The 13,413-nt window shown below is 38.4% G+C and overlaps 1 protein-coding gene and 1 long non-coding RNA gene across 2 annotated transcripts in view; one reads left to right on the forward strand and one right to left on the reverse strand.

Annotated features, from left to right (window-relative positions):
* Positions 1–13,413, forward strand: part of LOC127012503 (uncharacterized) — a 36,271-nt gene that overhangs the window by 5,518 nt on the left and 17,340 nt on the right. The window lies entirely within an intron of this gene.
* LOC122818624 (uncharacterized) lies at positions 3,688–5,633 on the reverse strand. The gene is made up of 2 exons (XM_044093114.2): positions 5,048–5,633; positions 3,688–4,991 (listed from the first exon to the last, which is right to left on the reverse strand). Exons 1-2 carry the CDS (start codon positions 5,538–5,540, stop codon positions 4,045–4,047), a joined length of 1,440 nt encoding a protein of 479 aa, XP_043949049.1. The 5' UTR covers positions 5,541–5,633; the 3' UTR covers positions 3,688–4,044.

Raw genomic sequence — 13,413 nt, forward strand, 5'->3', positions numbered from 1 at the left:
ATAAAAATGTGTCCGCCTGCGCTGCACGAGATCAACCAAACGTCGGCGGAACCCTCCTCCTCATCCGCCTCCCTCCGTACCGCAACCCCTTCCACCGGCATGCCTGCCCATTCCCCTCCCCCCGGAAGCGGAAAACTGAATCCGAGGTATTTCGGCCTGTTGGGGCGGGGTGGGGGGACTGTAGTAGACCGTCGAAAAGATGAAAAATTACTATAAAACGTTTTGTGGCATTTTAATGTCCACAGAACTCGCTGCTGTTCCTTTATGAAAAATTCAAAAGAAAAACAAAAGCTGGAAATGGAAATGGTATGTGGGTTTGCGGATGTGCTTTGTGGGAATGCTTCCTCGTTTGATGGCATTGCCATTGCCATTGCCAAGGCCGGTGGTTTCAGTTTTCCCTCCCCCAAAACTTCTATCATTTGTCACAGTAATCGGACTGAAGGCTCTTCCTGTCTGCAAATATTAGCACTCTGCATATTTTCCAGTTCTTTGCGGTCAAACTGTAGTGCTTGTATAAGAGAAACCCCAAACCCCATTTAAAAAGGGCTAATATTTATTTTATATAATCTGTTACAACAAACGTAACATTTAAAAAAAGTACTTAAATATTTAAAAAACAATATTTGCCCAAATGTTTAAATGCACTTTTTGTTGAACTTCTAATTTAAAATAAAGTTTTTTAAAAAAACAATTTTAAAACGTTTTCAAACATTTCTGAAATATTGAAGTTTAGAATTTCCTTTTCTTAGAACTCCCTGTCCTATAGCGTCTAAATTAAGGATTTAAAAAAAAAACATATTTGATAAAGAAGGATTTTAAAAACGTTTTCAAACATTTCTGAAATATTGAAGTTTAGAACTTCCTTTTCTTTGAACTCCCTGCCCTATAGAGTATAAATTAAGGATTCAACGTGATGATTTTCAAATAAGATTTCGATAAGATTTCGATGGGAAATTACATTTTTGCGGGCTCCCTGAACTTGGGGCGACGGAAATCCAATTGCCCTCGCTGAATGGTAATCAAAACAAGTTGATGGAGATAAAATCTGAATACACTGCAATGGGCACAAATATTTTCCTTTCAAAAATTCTGGGCATTCCTTTGAAGTGTGTCGCGCTTCCATCTACTTGGTTCCCTGTTTGCCCAGCCTTCCGAGCTGCGAGCTGCGAGCCTGAACTTTTCATCCGAATTACTGGCCTGCCCCGGAGCTCCGCTTTAAAGTTGGCCTCTCCAGGGGCACACGGAGTGGTGTGGCATGGGGCATTCTCTGGCTGCGCTAAACGGACGGAAGGCGGCCACTGCGGACAGGAAGTTTCCTTGAAATTTACCGATAATGCGTAAAATTCCATTAAATCGGGTGTAATTAAATGACATTTACTTTGGCCGCATTAAAAAGGGCATAAATCAGCGACCTCGGTAGCAAAGCATATTTCGACCCCGGGCCAGCGATACCCGTAGGTCTTGGGTTGCTTTTTTTTTCCGCCCCCTTCTCTGTCGGGGGGTAATGACAAGATGACAGGATGGGGACGGCCGAAGGAACTTTCCTCCTCGTTTGCGTACAAAAAGCCAAAACAAATATGGGGTGAATTGCTTTGCTTGGCTTTTGGGAACGCGGGTGGACAGAGCGGTATGATGGTGCTGTACCAGGCGGTGTGGGGGCAAACGGCGCGGAATCTGCTGAGAAACCTAATTTATTGAAAAATTGTTTCTCGGGGTGTGTCGGTTTGACTTGCTGTCGTTCTTGTTCTTGGTCTTGGCCTCTGCCCGGGGGGCATGCTGTGACCTTTTCGCTGGCGCTTTTGTGTTTGTGTTCACAGTGTTATAAAGACAACATTCTACTACTTAATGTCCGTCGCACCATCTAGAGCCCCCAACTCCGCCGCCAACTCCGCCGCCAACTCCGCCGCCAACTCCAACTCCGCCTCCGCGCAGCTGCTGTTCCTTTGTAGAAGCTGAAAAAAAATGTGCATCAAAGAACAAGTTTTGCCCATTCACAACCACCATTTGAGCAGTTTCCCCGCCCCACCGAAAGACTATAAAAACTTGGGCCTGCCTCCACCTGACAGCCGCTAAAAGCCACAAAATCGTACATTAAAAAAGAGAATATAAGCAAAATATTACTTTTGGGATGACCGCATTTCCTTACCTACGATTTAACTTTCCTGTTTTCATTAGAAGCCGCTGTAAATCACGGGGATTTTTTTCCCAAAATGTATATATACGAGTATATGTGTGGAGGTCCAGTGCAGAAGCTCAGATGGTGCAAAATCAATAGTGTAGATACCACTCTGGAGGGGGTAGCCAAAAGCCAACCCTTTTAATCAGCACAAAATATCCGTATTCTCCGCGCGTAACTGGGCACTATCGGCCCGAGGACTCGGAGGACACCAGTTTCGGAAACAAACAGCTTCGGCAAATAGGGATGGTTTTCCTTTAACTTAAGTTAGAGTAAAGGTTTACTTAGTACAAAACGTTGAGAGGGTAGTAGGCTAACGCGGCTTCCCGGCTTATATCTCTTTACTTTACTTAAATAGTTTTATTTTTACATTATTACTAGAAAACGTGATTGAAAATGTAATACGTAATACATTTTCACTCTTATAAAATTGATATTGATATTTAAAAGTGTTATTATTTTTTTGTGTTTTATTCCGAATATTTTTTTATAACATTTTTTGAAGTCACAAAAATACTTAAAATTTAAGTCTATGGTTTTAAAAGATAACCATTTTTTAATTACAAAAAATATATATGTTTTTATATTTATATTTTATATTTACTTTAAGAAAAAATGTTTCGTTATACATACACAACATTTCTTAAATGAAATAGATAACTACATACATTCTTCACTTAAGTTTCATAAATGTCATACGGAACAGAGGTATTGTTCGAAGTGACTGAAAATGCCAATCTGTCATTCTGGTTATTGAGAACGAGAAAACTTCTTTGTGTATTAAGACGTAATATGTGTGCACACAAGGCCAATGGATTGCCAGACAATCCGCCTTGGAGGTTTTGGGAGTGCCCGAGGAGGAAGTTCGAGTGGCACTGGGAGTACAAAGTGCAGCGCATGCCGTGTCGAATCCAGTCCCATGCGGGGATGTTGGGATGGAGCACACGCCACGCAGGAGGTGGAAATATGAAAACACACCTAAAAGATTGATGACTGTCGTGGCCATTTGGCGTTAGGACTTTTCAATTATTGGTTCGACATGGCAGTGGCTTGCGTGATTTGCATTGTTTCAGCCTCGTTCCTGCAGGACATACAGGACATACAATGTCCTGTTTGCTTTTCCACTGCCGTCGCTACTGCCACATCATCGTGTCGCGGACACTCTGTCATTTGGCTGGATGGTCCTTGGTCGTTAGTCCTGAAATCCAGTCGCTAAGTGCTGGCAAACAATCTGTGTGGGTCCGTCCGAATATGCAATATGAATCCCTGTTCCCACATAATGATTTGTCAAAACTCCGATTCTGCACAATGCACACTGGTCTTGATAAATGGAATTTTAAGATATTTTATTACTTGATTTTAAGAACAGAATTTAAATTCTTTTTAATGTTTTTCACAATTTGATTTACAGAGAACCCCAATAATTAGTACATTTTAGTACTATATGATATTATAAGATTCCCAAAAAATAATACATTAATATTATATTATTTAACCTTTATTTTATTTCTTAAAATATAATTTTAACTTCGGTGCACTCTTTGGAATAAATATACTTAATTAAAAACATTTTTTTTTTGTTTTTTTTTTTGCTTTACTTATATTTTAAAGGAACATTTTATATTTCTTACCACAACTGGTGTTTGTAACTTTGATTTCGGACTGTGAAACAGTGTGCCATGGGCAGTAGCACAAGTCACTCTCATTAATTAAACCAGGAAGGACCAGACTCGGTTGATTTGATGCAATTTCGCCAACTCATGTCTGGTAGGGCCGAAGCTACTTACTAAAGGTATTCCGGTATAATAGAATATTGTCTTGTGTGTTCTAAATTAATCTATTTTTGTCTATATTTAAAATTAAAAAAATTATAGAGAAAATGGTCTCTGTTTTCTCATAAAGTTTATTTTTCCGCCTAAAGCTTCAGTGTCACAAACAAATGTTGCTAAAGATGGAATGGAGGCAACAGAAATTCCATGTTTTTCGCTAAACTTAGAGCACATTTTAATTTCTAGGGTCTTCAGAACCTGTAACTTTTTCTTTGCCAAGCTATGACATAAAATATGTAACATGTCGGCAGTAAATTCCCCTGAAATGGTCAAGTAAACGACATTTAGTAGACGGATAATTGGAGTTATATGATAGATAAGCTTCCAATAGCTTTCCTTGAGAGCCCAGTATCGCTCAAGTGACAATTCCAGTTTTCCCCACCGCTCTTCGTATTTTACTAGCAACCGCCAATGCTCCTTTATAAAACGCACTTTGGTGCCGTTCCTCAACAAGTCCACCAACCTATCCGTCTCGAGATATTGATCAGGCTGAACATATATGGCGACATATTGGAGGTTCCTTTGACGGGCCAAGGGGGCAATAGCCTGTGCATCGTAAAATCCGCTTTGCGTTGTCCTTAAACTGTGTATCCTGGCCATCGGTTGGGTTTCTTCCTCATGTATCAAAGTGTCCCTCACAACTAGTTGTACAAGGCACTTCCCAGCGAGATCTTGAAACAGTTTGGCCAGAGTTCCCCGTCGATGGTATCCCCTTAATATCAGACTCATAAGTTGAGGCAACTTCGCCAGAGTGGCATACTCAGATGCATCTGCATCGGTCTTCATGGTCAAGTCCACATTTCTGAGTTGGTTGCAGTACGGCACAATGTCCGAGAACCGGCCATATAACGCTGGACCGGTGAAACTGAGAAAACGTAGGCTCTGATTGCATCGACAGAGTTCCACCAAGTCTGCGGCATCCATTCCAGCGTTCACCGTGACTATTTCTAATTCCTTGGCTCTTGGCAAGTTCTGAAAGCAGTATCCTGTGGGTTTACGGTGCTAAGATCACAAATGTGTAATACTGAGCAGGAGAACTCACCATTGAGAACAATGTCCAGTCTGCGAAGACCCTTCTTCTGGCCGATGGCATTCATGAGGGCTTCGAAACATTCCAGATGCTCGCCATAGTATCGAGTTGGTTGGTACACCACCCTGATGGTTTCCAGTTCCTTGTTCTCCCGGATCGCACTTACACATAGTTGCCAAAATATTTCCTTTTGCCCTGGGGACTCACTTTGCCATAGTTCGTATACCTGCTCCAAGTCGATGGTCATGATGCGGCCATCACCCAAGATCTCAAACACAATGCCCAGTTTCTGGAGAAGATCCCGATCCCACTGCCATATGTACATTTTGAAGACATCGCTACAGCTAATGAAATTTATGAGATCCAAATACTTCACAATGTTAAATCCGCTCGTCGGGTCCTGGTTCCTCTCGCAGTTCCTCTTGATCTGCAGGAATATCTGCCACAAACAGTATTCGTTCAGGTGCAATAAGGTTTTCGGTTTCATATTCTTTATTCTTCTCATCGGAACTAACACTTGAAAAAATTGTGTATTCTTTAGAGGGTTTTAAGGGGACTTTGCTACCACTAATATTGGTTCTAAATAAAGCCCCAAGGTGTCGATCAATCAGCTGTTCACGTCTTCTTCTTCTATATTTGTCATTACCTAAAAAAGCCCGCGACAAAGCTCTGGACCAGAGGCATAGTTAAAAATGTATCAAAGGGGGGCCTTTTTTAATGTTATTAAATTAAATTTAAAAAAATTCTAATTTAATTTGGGTTTTCACTGGATTTATAAAAACCAAAACATTTAAGGAAAACATATGAATATAACTTACAATAAGTAAATAAAAAATATATATAAATTTAACTTTACAAAATATATATCAACATAATATCAAAACCCAAAATATAAGTCATGCCAATTTGGAGTTTCACAGGGTCTGTACTATACCTTATAATAGTACTTATCTCTGGTACTGACATATGTCTTCTACTTACTTATTCAATAACATTTTCGGGAGTAAATTTAACGTAAATACCCTTAGGCCAAGAAGTCACTTCGATCTCGGGCCCAAGACTCCGGGCTTCAGATGGCAACCTCTCCTTACTTGAACACTCGTTTGATTTGTTTTACGATGCCCCAGCTCGACGCCCCCTCGGCTTCTAATTGAAAAGAGGTTGAGCAAATAAACACAAATTGTAATAAAAGTTTACTTGCAATAAATATTTTTCGGATACAGGCCAGTGCCCTTGCCTTTGCCCTGGCGGCAGCAGCAGCAGCAGCAGCAGCAGCTTCTTTGGCTTTTGAATTTTTTATTCGAAAAATAAAATTGAAAATTCAATTTCGCAATCATTTTGGCACCCCAGACACACACCCCTGCAACCCCCAACCAGGCCATCCAAACCGCGCTGGAGATTAAAAACGACAATCTCCTGACGGCAGAAGAGCAAACTTGTCCAACCAGACCATCCAAGCCATCCAAGGCATCCCAACCAGCACCAGACGATACTTGCACCAGACTGCGAGTGTGAATTTTGAATTTCGGATGGCCAGGAGGCCAGGCAGCTTCATTAGGCGTAAGGATAGTAAATGCGCCAGCGACTCGAAAGTTTGCCCTCGAACTCGGATTTTGGATGTGCACATAGTATGCCCAGGGGGCAGGCAGGCGTCCCCCAGGTCCTGGCGCGCCTTATTGGACATTCTCGTAATAATAATTAAGGCATAAAAAGGATGAGCCACGAAAAAAAGGGCTGAGCCGCGCGACTTAAAGACGGTGTAAGCCCCTTTAAAGAGTGGCTATTTGTCGAATGGATCTCCGAGTAGGTACACGGGCCCCGTTTTAAGGCTGGAAATTATTAATTAACCCGTTCTTAGCCCACAGCGGCCTCATTTGCTTTGGCTGTTTTTTAAATTATGCACCTATTAATGTTTAAAATGCAAATGCCGGGACGGCCCAGGACTCGCAGGAGGCCGAAGGACCACGGGACCAAGTGGGAACGGGACGAGACAGGGCGGCCGGGGAAGGGGTTGAAAACAGAGCCATAAAGTTTTATGTGAATAATGCAAACCGTTGTCAAGGAATTATGGTCTAGCGGAAAATTTGCGCTTAGGGTCACTTCTACGGAATGTCCATTCGTTTATGGCCTCCCACTGGTACACACAAAGAAATGTGTGGGCAAAAAGGAAAGTTATAGGTAATCTATACAAAATAGTACCATAAATATTTACTATATTATAGAAATCCATTATTGAAAAACCAGAACAGTATAAATCATAGATATAGATCATAGTATACATCGTAGGTATGTATTTATGCAGGTTATTCATTACCATTTCATAATCCAAACAAATTCTACTAAAAATATTTATTACGTTACAGAAATCCATTATTGAAAACCCCCTTTTTACCTTTTTACTCTTACACGCAAAGAAATTTTGAGACCATTTCCCAATGTATACAAAATATTATGAAAATTATTCATATAATTGAAAATCCTAAAGAAATCCTTGAAACTTTAAACAACTCTGTATGACCATACACTGGGAGAACATAGATAAAATCACTCTTATTGTTGAAATAAGCCAACTGAACCAACAAAAATTCTAAAAGCTTGATGCCTTATAAGCAAGACTTATTGATATTGCCTGAAATGATTTTCTAAAAAAACTATTTTTAAAAACATTTTTCTATGTGTACATAAATATTAATTTAACTGACTTACGTTTATGCATTAATTTTCTTAAAAGAGAACACATTATACAAAAGAGTTGGTTAGGATTACAATCTTTATGTTCGACATAAGCTCTTAAGTTTATCAGCAATAACCTTTCTGGACTATGACCTTTGATCTAATGTGTACTATCCACATGTATTATATTATAAAGCGGAAGAACTATTAAAGAAATATTAATTTAACTGCCTTGGGGTTTTTCAGGAGCTTTTTTTAAAGAAGCACATTGTACAATTTGGAGTACAATCTTTATGCCCCACATAAGCTCTTAAGTTTACAAAACTAACCTCTATTTAATATGATCTAGAAAACCTTTGATCTATGCTACACATAATATATGTTATCCACTGAAAAGCTCTGGGAACTATTACAGAAATAGCTTGTCAATGATCAGCATAAGCTCTTGGGTTTCTAAAACAAACCTTTCTGGACTATGACCTTTGATGTAATACCTCTTATCCACTTACAACATCTACTATCCACTAAAGAGCGGTGAGAACTAACCAATTGCGGTTGTAAATGCGCCACACAGCCATTAGAGGTCTTAAGGGTTTATGTCCTCAAACACTGGCATTACGGCGACCTACACCCGTATTACGGGTACTTTCCCCACTTTCATTGTGCGATTCGTTTTATTTGCAGTACGAGCGCTCTATAAAGCTAATCACGGCAGGCACTGGCTCTCGAAGGTGTGGAGCATACAACCGCAAACACGGTCGCCGAAGCCATTTAACGGAATGTTTTCAATTAAGCCAAAATACCTCAAGGTAAGGTTGAAATCACTTAAAGAAATTATAATCACTTTGTACACATACGCTTAGCTCCTCGGGGCTGCTCACTTTCCTCGCTTCTCCGACGCTTTTCCAACGCTTTTCCAGCGCTTTTCCCCCATTCCCCCCCGGCCCCCTCGTTAGCTCAGCAGTTGAGTTTGAGTTGAGTCGAGTTCAGTTCAGTTCAGTTGTTTTTGTAGTGGATTAACCCGAGCAAAATAAATAATTTCACCTGCAGATGCTGGCTGGCCCAGAGTGCCTTATACCTTATCGAGTGCCTGGGCGTACTCCCACATCCCCCAGGCCCATCTGCCGCCCCCCGAAGAAAACCGACGTACATATGTCTGGTATTCTGGTATTCTTGGGCCGGAGGCGGGGTGTGACGATGCGGTATCTTCGGGTTCATAAGCCCTCGCCGAAAGGAAAAGGTAATTTAGTAAATAATAGGGTCAAAGACAAATATTGTCGGTGGGCCTTTGCTCTTTGCCAATGAGGGAACGCTTTCGGCGTCTTTTGTGCGTGAAAAGCGTGTGTAAGTTGCTTTTAGAGGCAATTGAGGGCGATTAACGAGCGGGGAGGCGGCAAGGCCAATAAGGGGCCCCTGACCCGAAATAACCCGTAGACATTCGGGGTTAGGTATGTGGCCAAAATACGGTCGGAACTATGGGATTACAATAATAAAACAGAGGTAGAGCACTTTCTTGGCATTTTTTCCCACGCTCCTTTGCTTAGGCCTAAACAGGTGTCTAAAAGTATGCAATAATATATTCTGAATTCAGAAGTTCGATGGTCTAGGCGCTAAGACATCTTATTTTCCATTGCATACTTTTGAACAACTTTTTCAGTGATTTCGAAATCGTAGTGGATAATGTGAGTCCCATTAGGGTTGTTTTCTCAATGTCAGGTTAACTTTTGTCATTGCTGAATATCAAAGAAAAACTGCAAGCTTAAACTTTTTAAACTTTCTTTGTAGATAACAAACTAGGACATTCAGAAATCTTCATCAAAATATTTGTGAAATAAGTATATATTACAAAACCTTATAAAAATCTTATAAACCTATTAAAATAGTTTAAAGTCTTTTAAAATCTTATAAAGTCGTAAGACATCTTTTAAAATCTTATAAAAACTTAAGAAATCGTATAAAATGTTATCAAAACTTATCAAATCTTATAAAATCTTATACAACTCTTTGGAATCTTATTAAATTCTATAAAATCTGATTACATCTTATAAAATCCTACAAAATGTTATAAAGGCTTATAAAATCGTCTAAAACATTATAGTAGAGTTCTTAGGGTCTGAAGTTATAGGGCAGAAATTTATTGCCCTCTTGGAATTTGTCATAAATTACTGGTGGCCCCAAATGTCGGGGAGTGGGAGCAGAGTAGCCCATTGCCAAAGAAAAATGTTATGCCAGGCACCGTTTCACATGAGCGACATCAAAGCGATGACTGTGCGGTCTATCTTAGTATAATGCGCACATATTTGCGACAGTAGAATATCAAAATAAAAACTGTTCCGGGCGCAATCAATCGAAATTAATTTGCATAAAGGAATGTCCGTGCACACGCACTCCAGCCCACCCCGGCGACCTGCCATGAAACTGGTCTTTGGCACTGGTTTTCTGCTCTTCTGCTCCCGAGGAATGCCCGATTGCTTAGCTCCTGACTTTGCGACTGATTCAAGTGCAGCAGATTGTTTAATTAGATTTTAATTTGCGCACTTTGGGGAAGTGGGGGCTGCTGTGCAGTGACAAAAAGTGAGTTTCGAGCCAAGCGATTTCCACTCGGAGTCCCCGGCCGGATGGGCCTTACGCCCAGGGGCATTCGAAGGCTGGCTTCCGAGGCTGGGGCAGCGGCAAACTCTGTTGGCACAGCTGAGTTTAGGGTTTAAAATTAATTAAGCGGAAGTAACCTAGTACGTTTGATTGTTTTAGACAGATCCTGTGTGTGTGTGTGTGATGTTTCTTTATTATTGTGTTTTTTTTCGCAATGTTAGCCCATTTCATTATCAGCTTTAATGAGGCACACAAGCCATTTGGGAACTTTTAATGTCAAAGAATAATATTTGCTTGTTCATGAGTTCACCTGCTAGATCGTAGATGGCGCCAGTGAAGGAATACATGAATGTGGTACTTTTATGTGACCATAGGTGGCGTCCCCAATGATAAGTGAGTGATTTTTGTAGATTGCCTACTTTCAGGCAGTAAAAATATGTTGGACGAGGATTTTTAGAATGTTTAAACTGCCTTGTTTTTAAATTTTACTGTTTTTTATGAGCTTATTTTACTTAAAAGCCTGTTGAAAGCCTGTTGAACATAGAACTAAGAAAATTAAATAAATACATTTATATTTAATTAAGTACTTGGTTGTCACAAAAATCGCTTTTCGCTGACGTATAAATATATAATTTAATGAATTTTATTTTTATATGTAATAAAATACTAATTTTACAACAAAATATTTTAAATATATTTTGAATTTTTAACATTTTGGTCTATTCTTGTAAAAATTGCTAATCACCTTTCTGTTATTTGATAATGATAATTGTTTCTTGTTGTTTTTTTTGTTATAGTCTACGTTTTATATCCATAAAGTTGTATATGTTATACTAAAAAATTTTAATGGAGTTTTTAGCCACTAATTTTACAGCTCATATAGGCATTTGATTAAGCTGGTAAATATGCAGAAGAAGACAACACTAATAGGATTATTATTAGCAATTGCTGAATTTTTTGCCCTACATTTTGAAGCCCTACATTTTTACAGACAACAACACCTAACTTAGTAATTTGTTAAGGTTTCCAATGGTTGACCTAGTAGAAGTGATTCAAAACCTCTGAAGTCCATAACTAGAAGAATAGGGAACCAACTTCAAAGTTTAAGTACACATGCATACCTCTTAAAGGTAATAGATTCATTGATAATTTAAGTATTTTAAATATAAAACCGCATTTAAGACTAGAAATATGTTTTTGTGTTTTTAATACTAGTACAGGCCATTCCCTAGAATTTCAATATTTTGGTGATCATATTTAATGCATTTGGGAGAGAACTCCAGGGATTTTAAGCGCAACTTTCTCTACATTTTTTTGTTCAAGGATTTTTTAAGATTTTTGTTAAGCTTACAGAAGTGTTCAGAGTTGTTTTAGTTAATAACACAACATAGTTGTTACCCAAAGCTGTGCTTTTGATTAAGGCATTTCTAACGAGAGAAAGGGCTGATTTTGAAGAGAATGGCCCACATAGGTTCTTTGAACTCGAGGGGTCTATGTAAACATTTTCGAGGACAGTCGCTCAGGGGCTGCAACGCAATCTGTGCGCTACAACACACCCCAATGGAATTGCTCAAATGTAAATGGCTCTTAAAAATCATTGTATGCATACGGCAGTGGATGTGGATGTGGACGTGGCTGTCGATTCGAATTTGAATGCGAATGCGAGTGCGAGTGCGTCGGCAGTGATTTCGTTAATGAAATTTTTCGTTGACTCGTGAATGCAGGGGGATGAGGACACTGGCCACACCCTCCGTTTAATTGCGTATTATTCGCTCGGAACTCCGGAGCTCCGGACTCCGGACGCCACCGTCACCCTCCTGGCTTAGTGGTTCGGGGTTCCAAAGGGTTCGAATCTAATTATTTTACAATGCGTGTATGCCGTGCGGATGGAAAATGGGGTATGGCTGTCCTCTTTTCGCAATGCGGTGCAAAAACCATCTATAATGCTTTAATAAAGCACGAAATATCAGCAGATCTTTAAGGCATCGTTTATTTTTAAAGGGGTAATGAAGATATATGATGTTTTTGAAATTAATCATGTGGGTTAAAAACAAAAATGGCTAACACTAGTTGAAAATGATCTAGTGCTGATTGTGAGGATTATTTGGTTATGTATGGTATGGTATCTAAAATATTGCTTTCAAAACAGTACAGTGTGGTATTTGTGATTGATAAACCTAGAAAAATAAATTTAGTTCTTTATTAAGGAATGAAAAATGTTGATATCTAGGTAAACAAGTTCATGTTTTATGTACAAGCCACATAAATATTTATCTTCTTAAAAAATGCCAATGCCAAAGTTCTGCGTTTTGAATATCAATAACTTTGTATCTGCAAGATATATTTCTGTGTTTTTGTTTACAGTAAGTCATTTATTTAGCATTTAGTTTTCTAGCCATAGAAGATTTTAAAATGTACATTCAAGATCTTATATGGTTTACATGACTTGGAAATGATATTTCTTAATTGATATAATCCTACCTTTATAAAGGGATTTTTAAGAAATATTTCTGAGTTTTTGTTTACTGTGAGTAAATTATTTATACATATTTTATAAATGTTTTAGATACAATCTCTTATTTGAATGAAATTAAAATTATATTTGAAAATTATAGCTATTAATCAATATCTTGGAGTCTGCAATATATATTTCTCTGTATTAGCTTACAGTGATTTTATAAAAGTTAGTTCTAAAAAACATTATTGTACGTATGTATATTAAAGATCTTTTTTGGTTTGCTGAAATAAAAAATATATTTCTAAAATTATATATTATCAATATCATTGAATATGAAAGATATATATCTCTGTTTTTGTTAATCATTTTAGCTTATTTTTAAAATGTTAGTTTTGTAGAAATAAAGCAATTTTAAAACGTATTTACAAGATTTTATGAGGTTTACATGAATTGAAAATAATATTTCTTATATAGATTAATCCTGCTATATGAATCTTAAAGATACATTTCTTCATTTTCGTTTATAGCAAGTAATGGTCTAATCTGTAAGATATATATATCTGTTTTTGGTTACAATTTGTGAGTTTTTCAAAAATAAAAAATCTTACAACATAAATGGAAAATGATCTTTCTAAAACTATATATCAACAATATC

This window comes from Drosophila biarmipes, chromosome X (genome assembly GCF_025231255.1).
Source record: "Drosophila biarmipes strain raj3 chromosome X, RU_DBia_V1.1, whole genome shotgun sequence".
In the NCBI taxonomy this organism is placed as follows: domain Eukaryota; kingdom Metazoa; phylum Arthropoda; class Insecta; order Diptera; family Drosophilidae; genus Drosophila; species Drosophila biarmipes.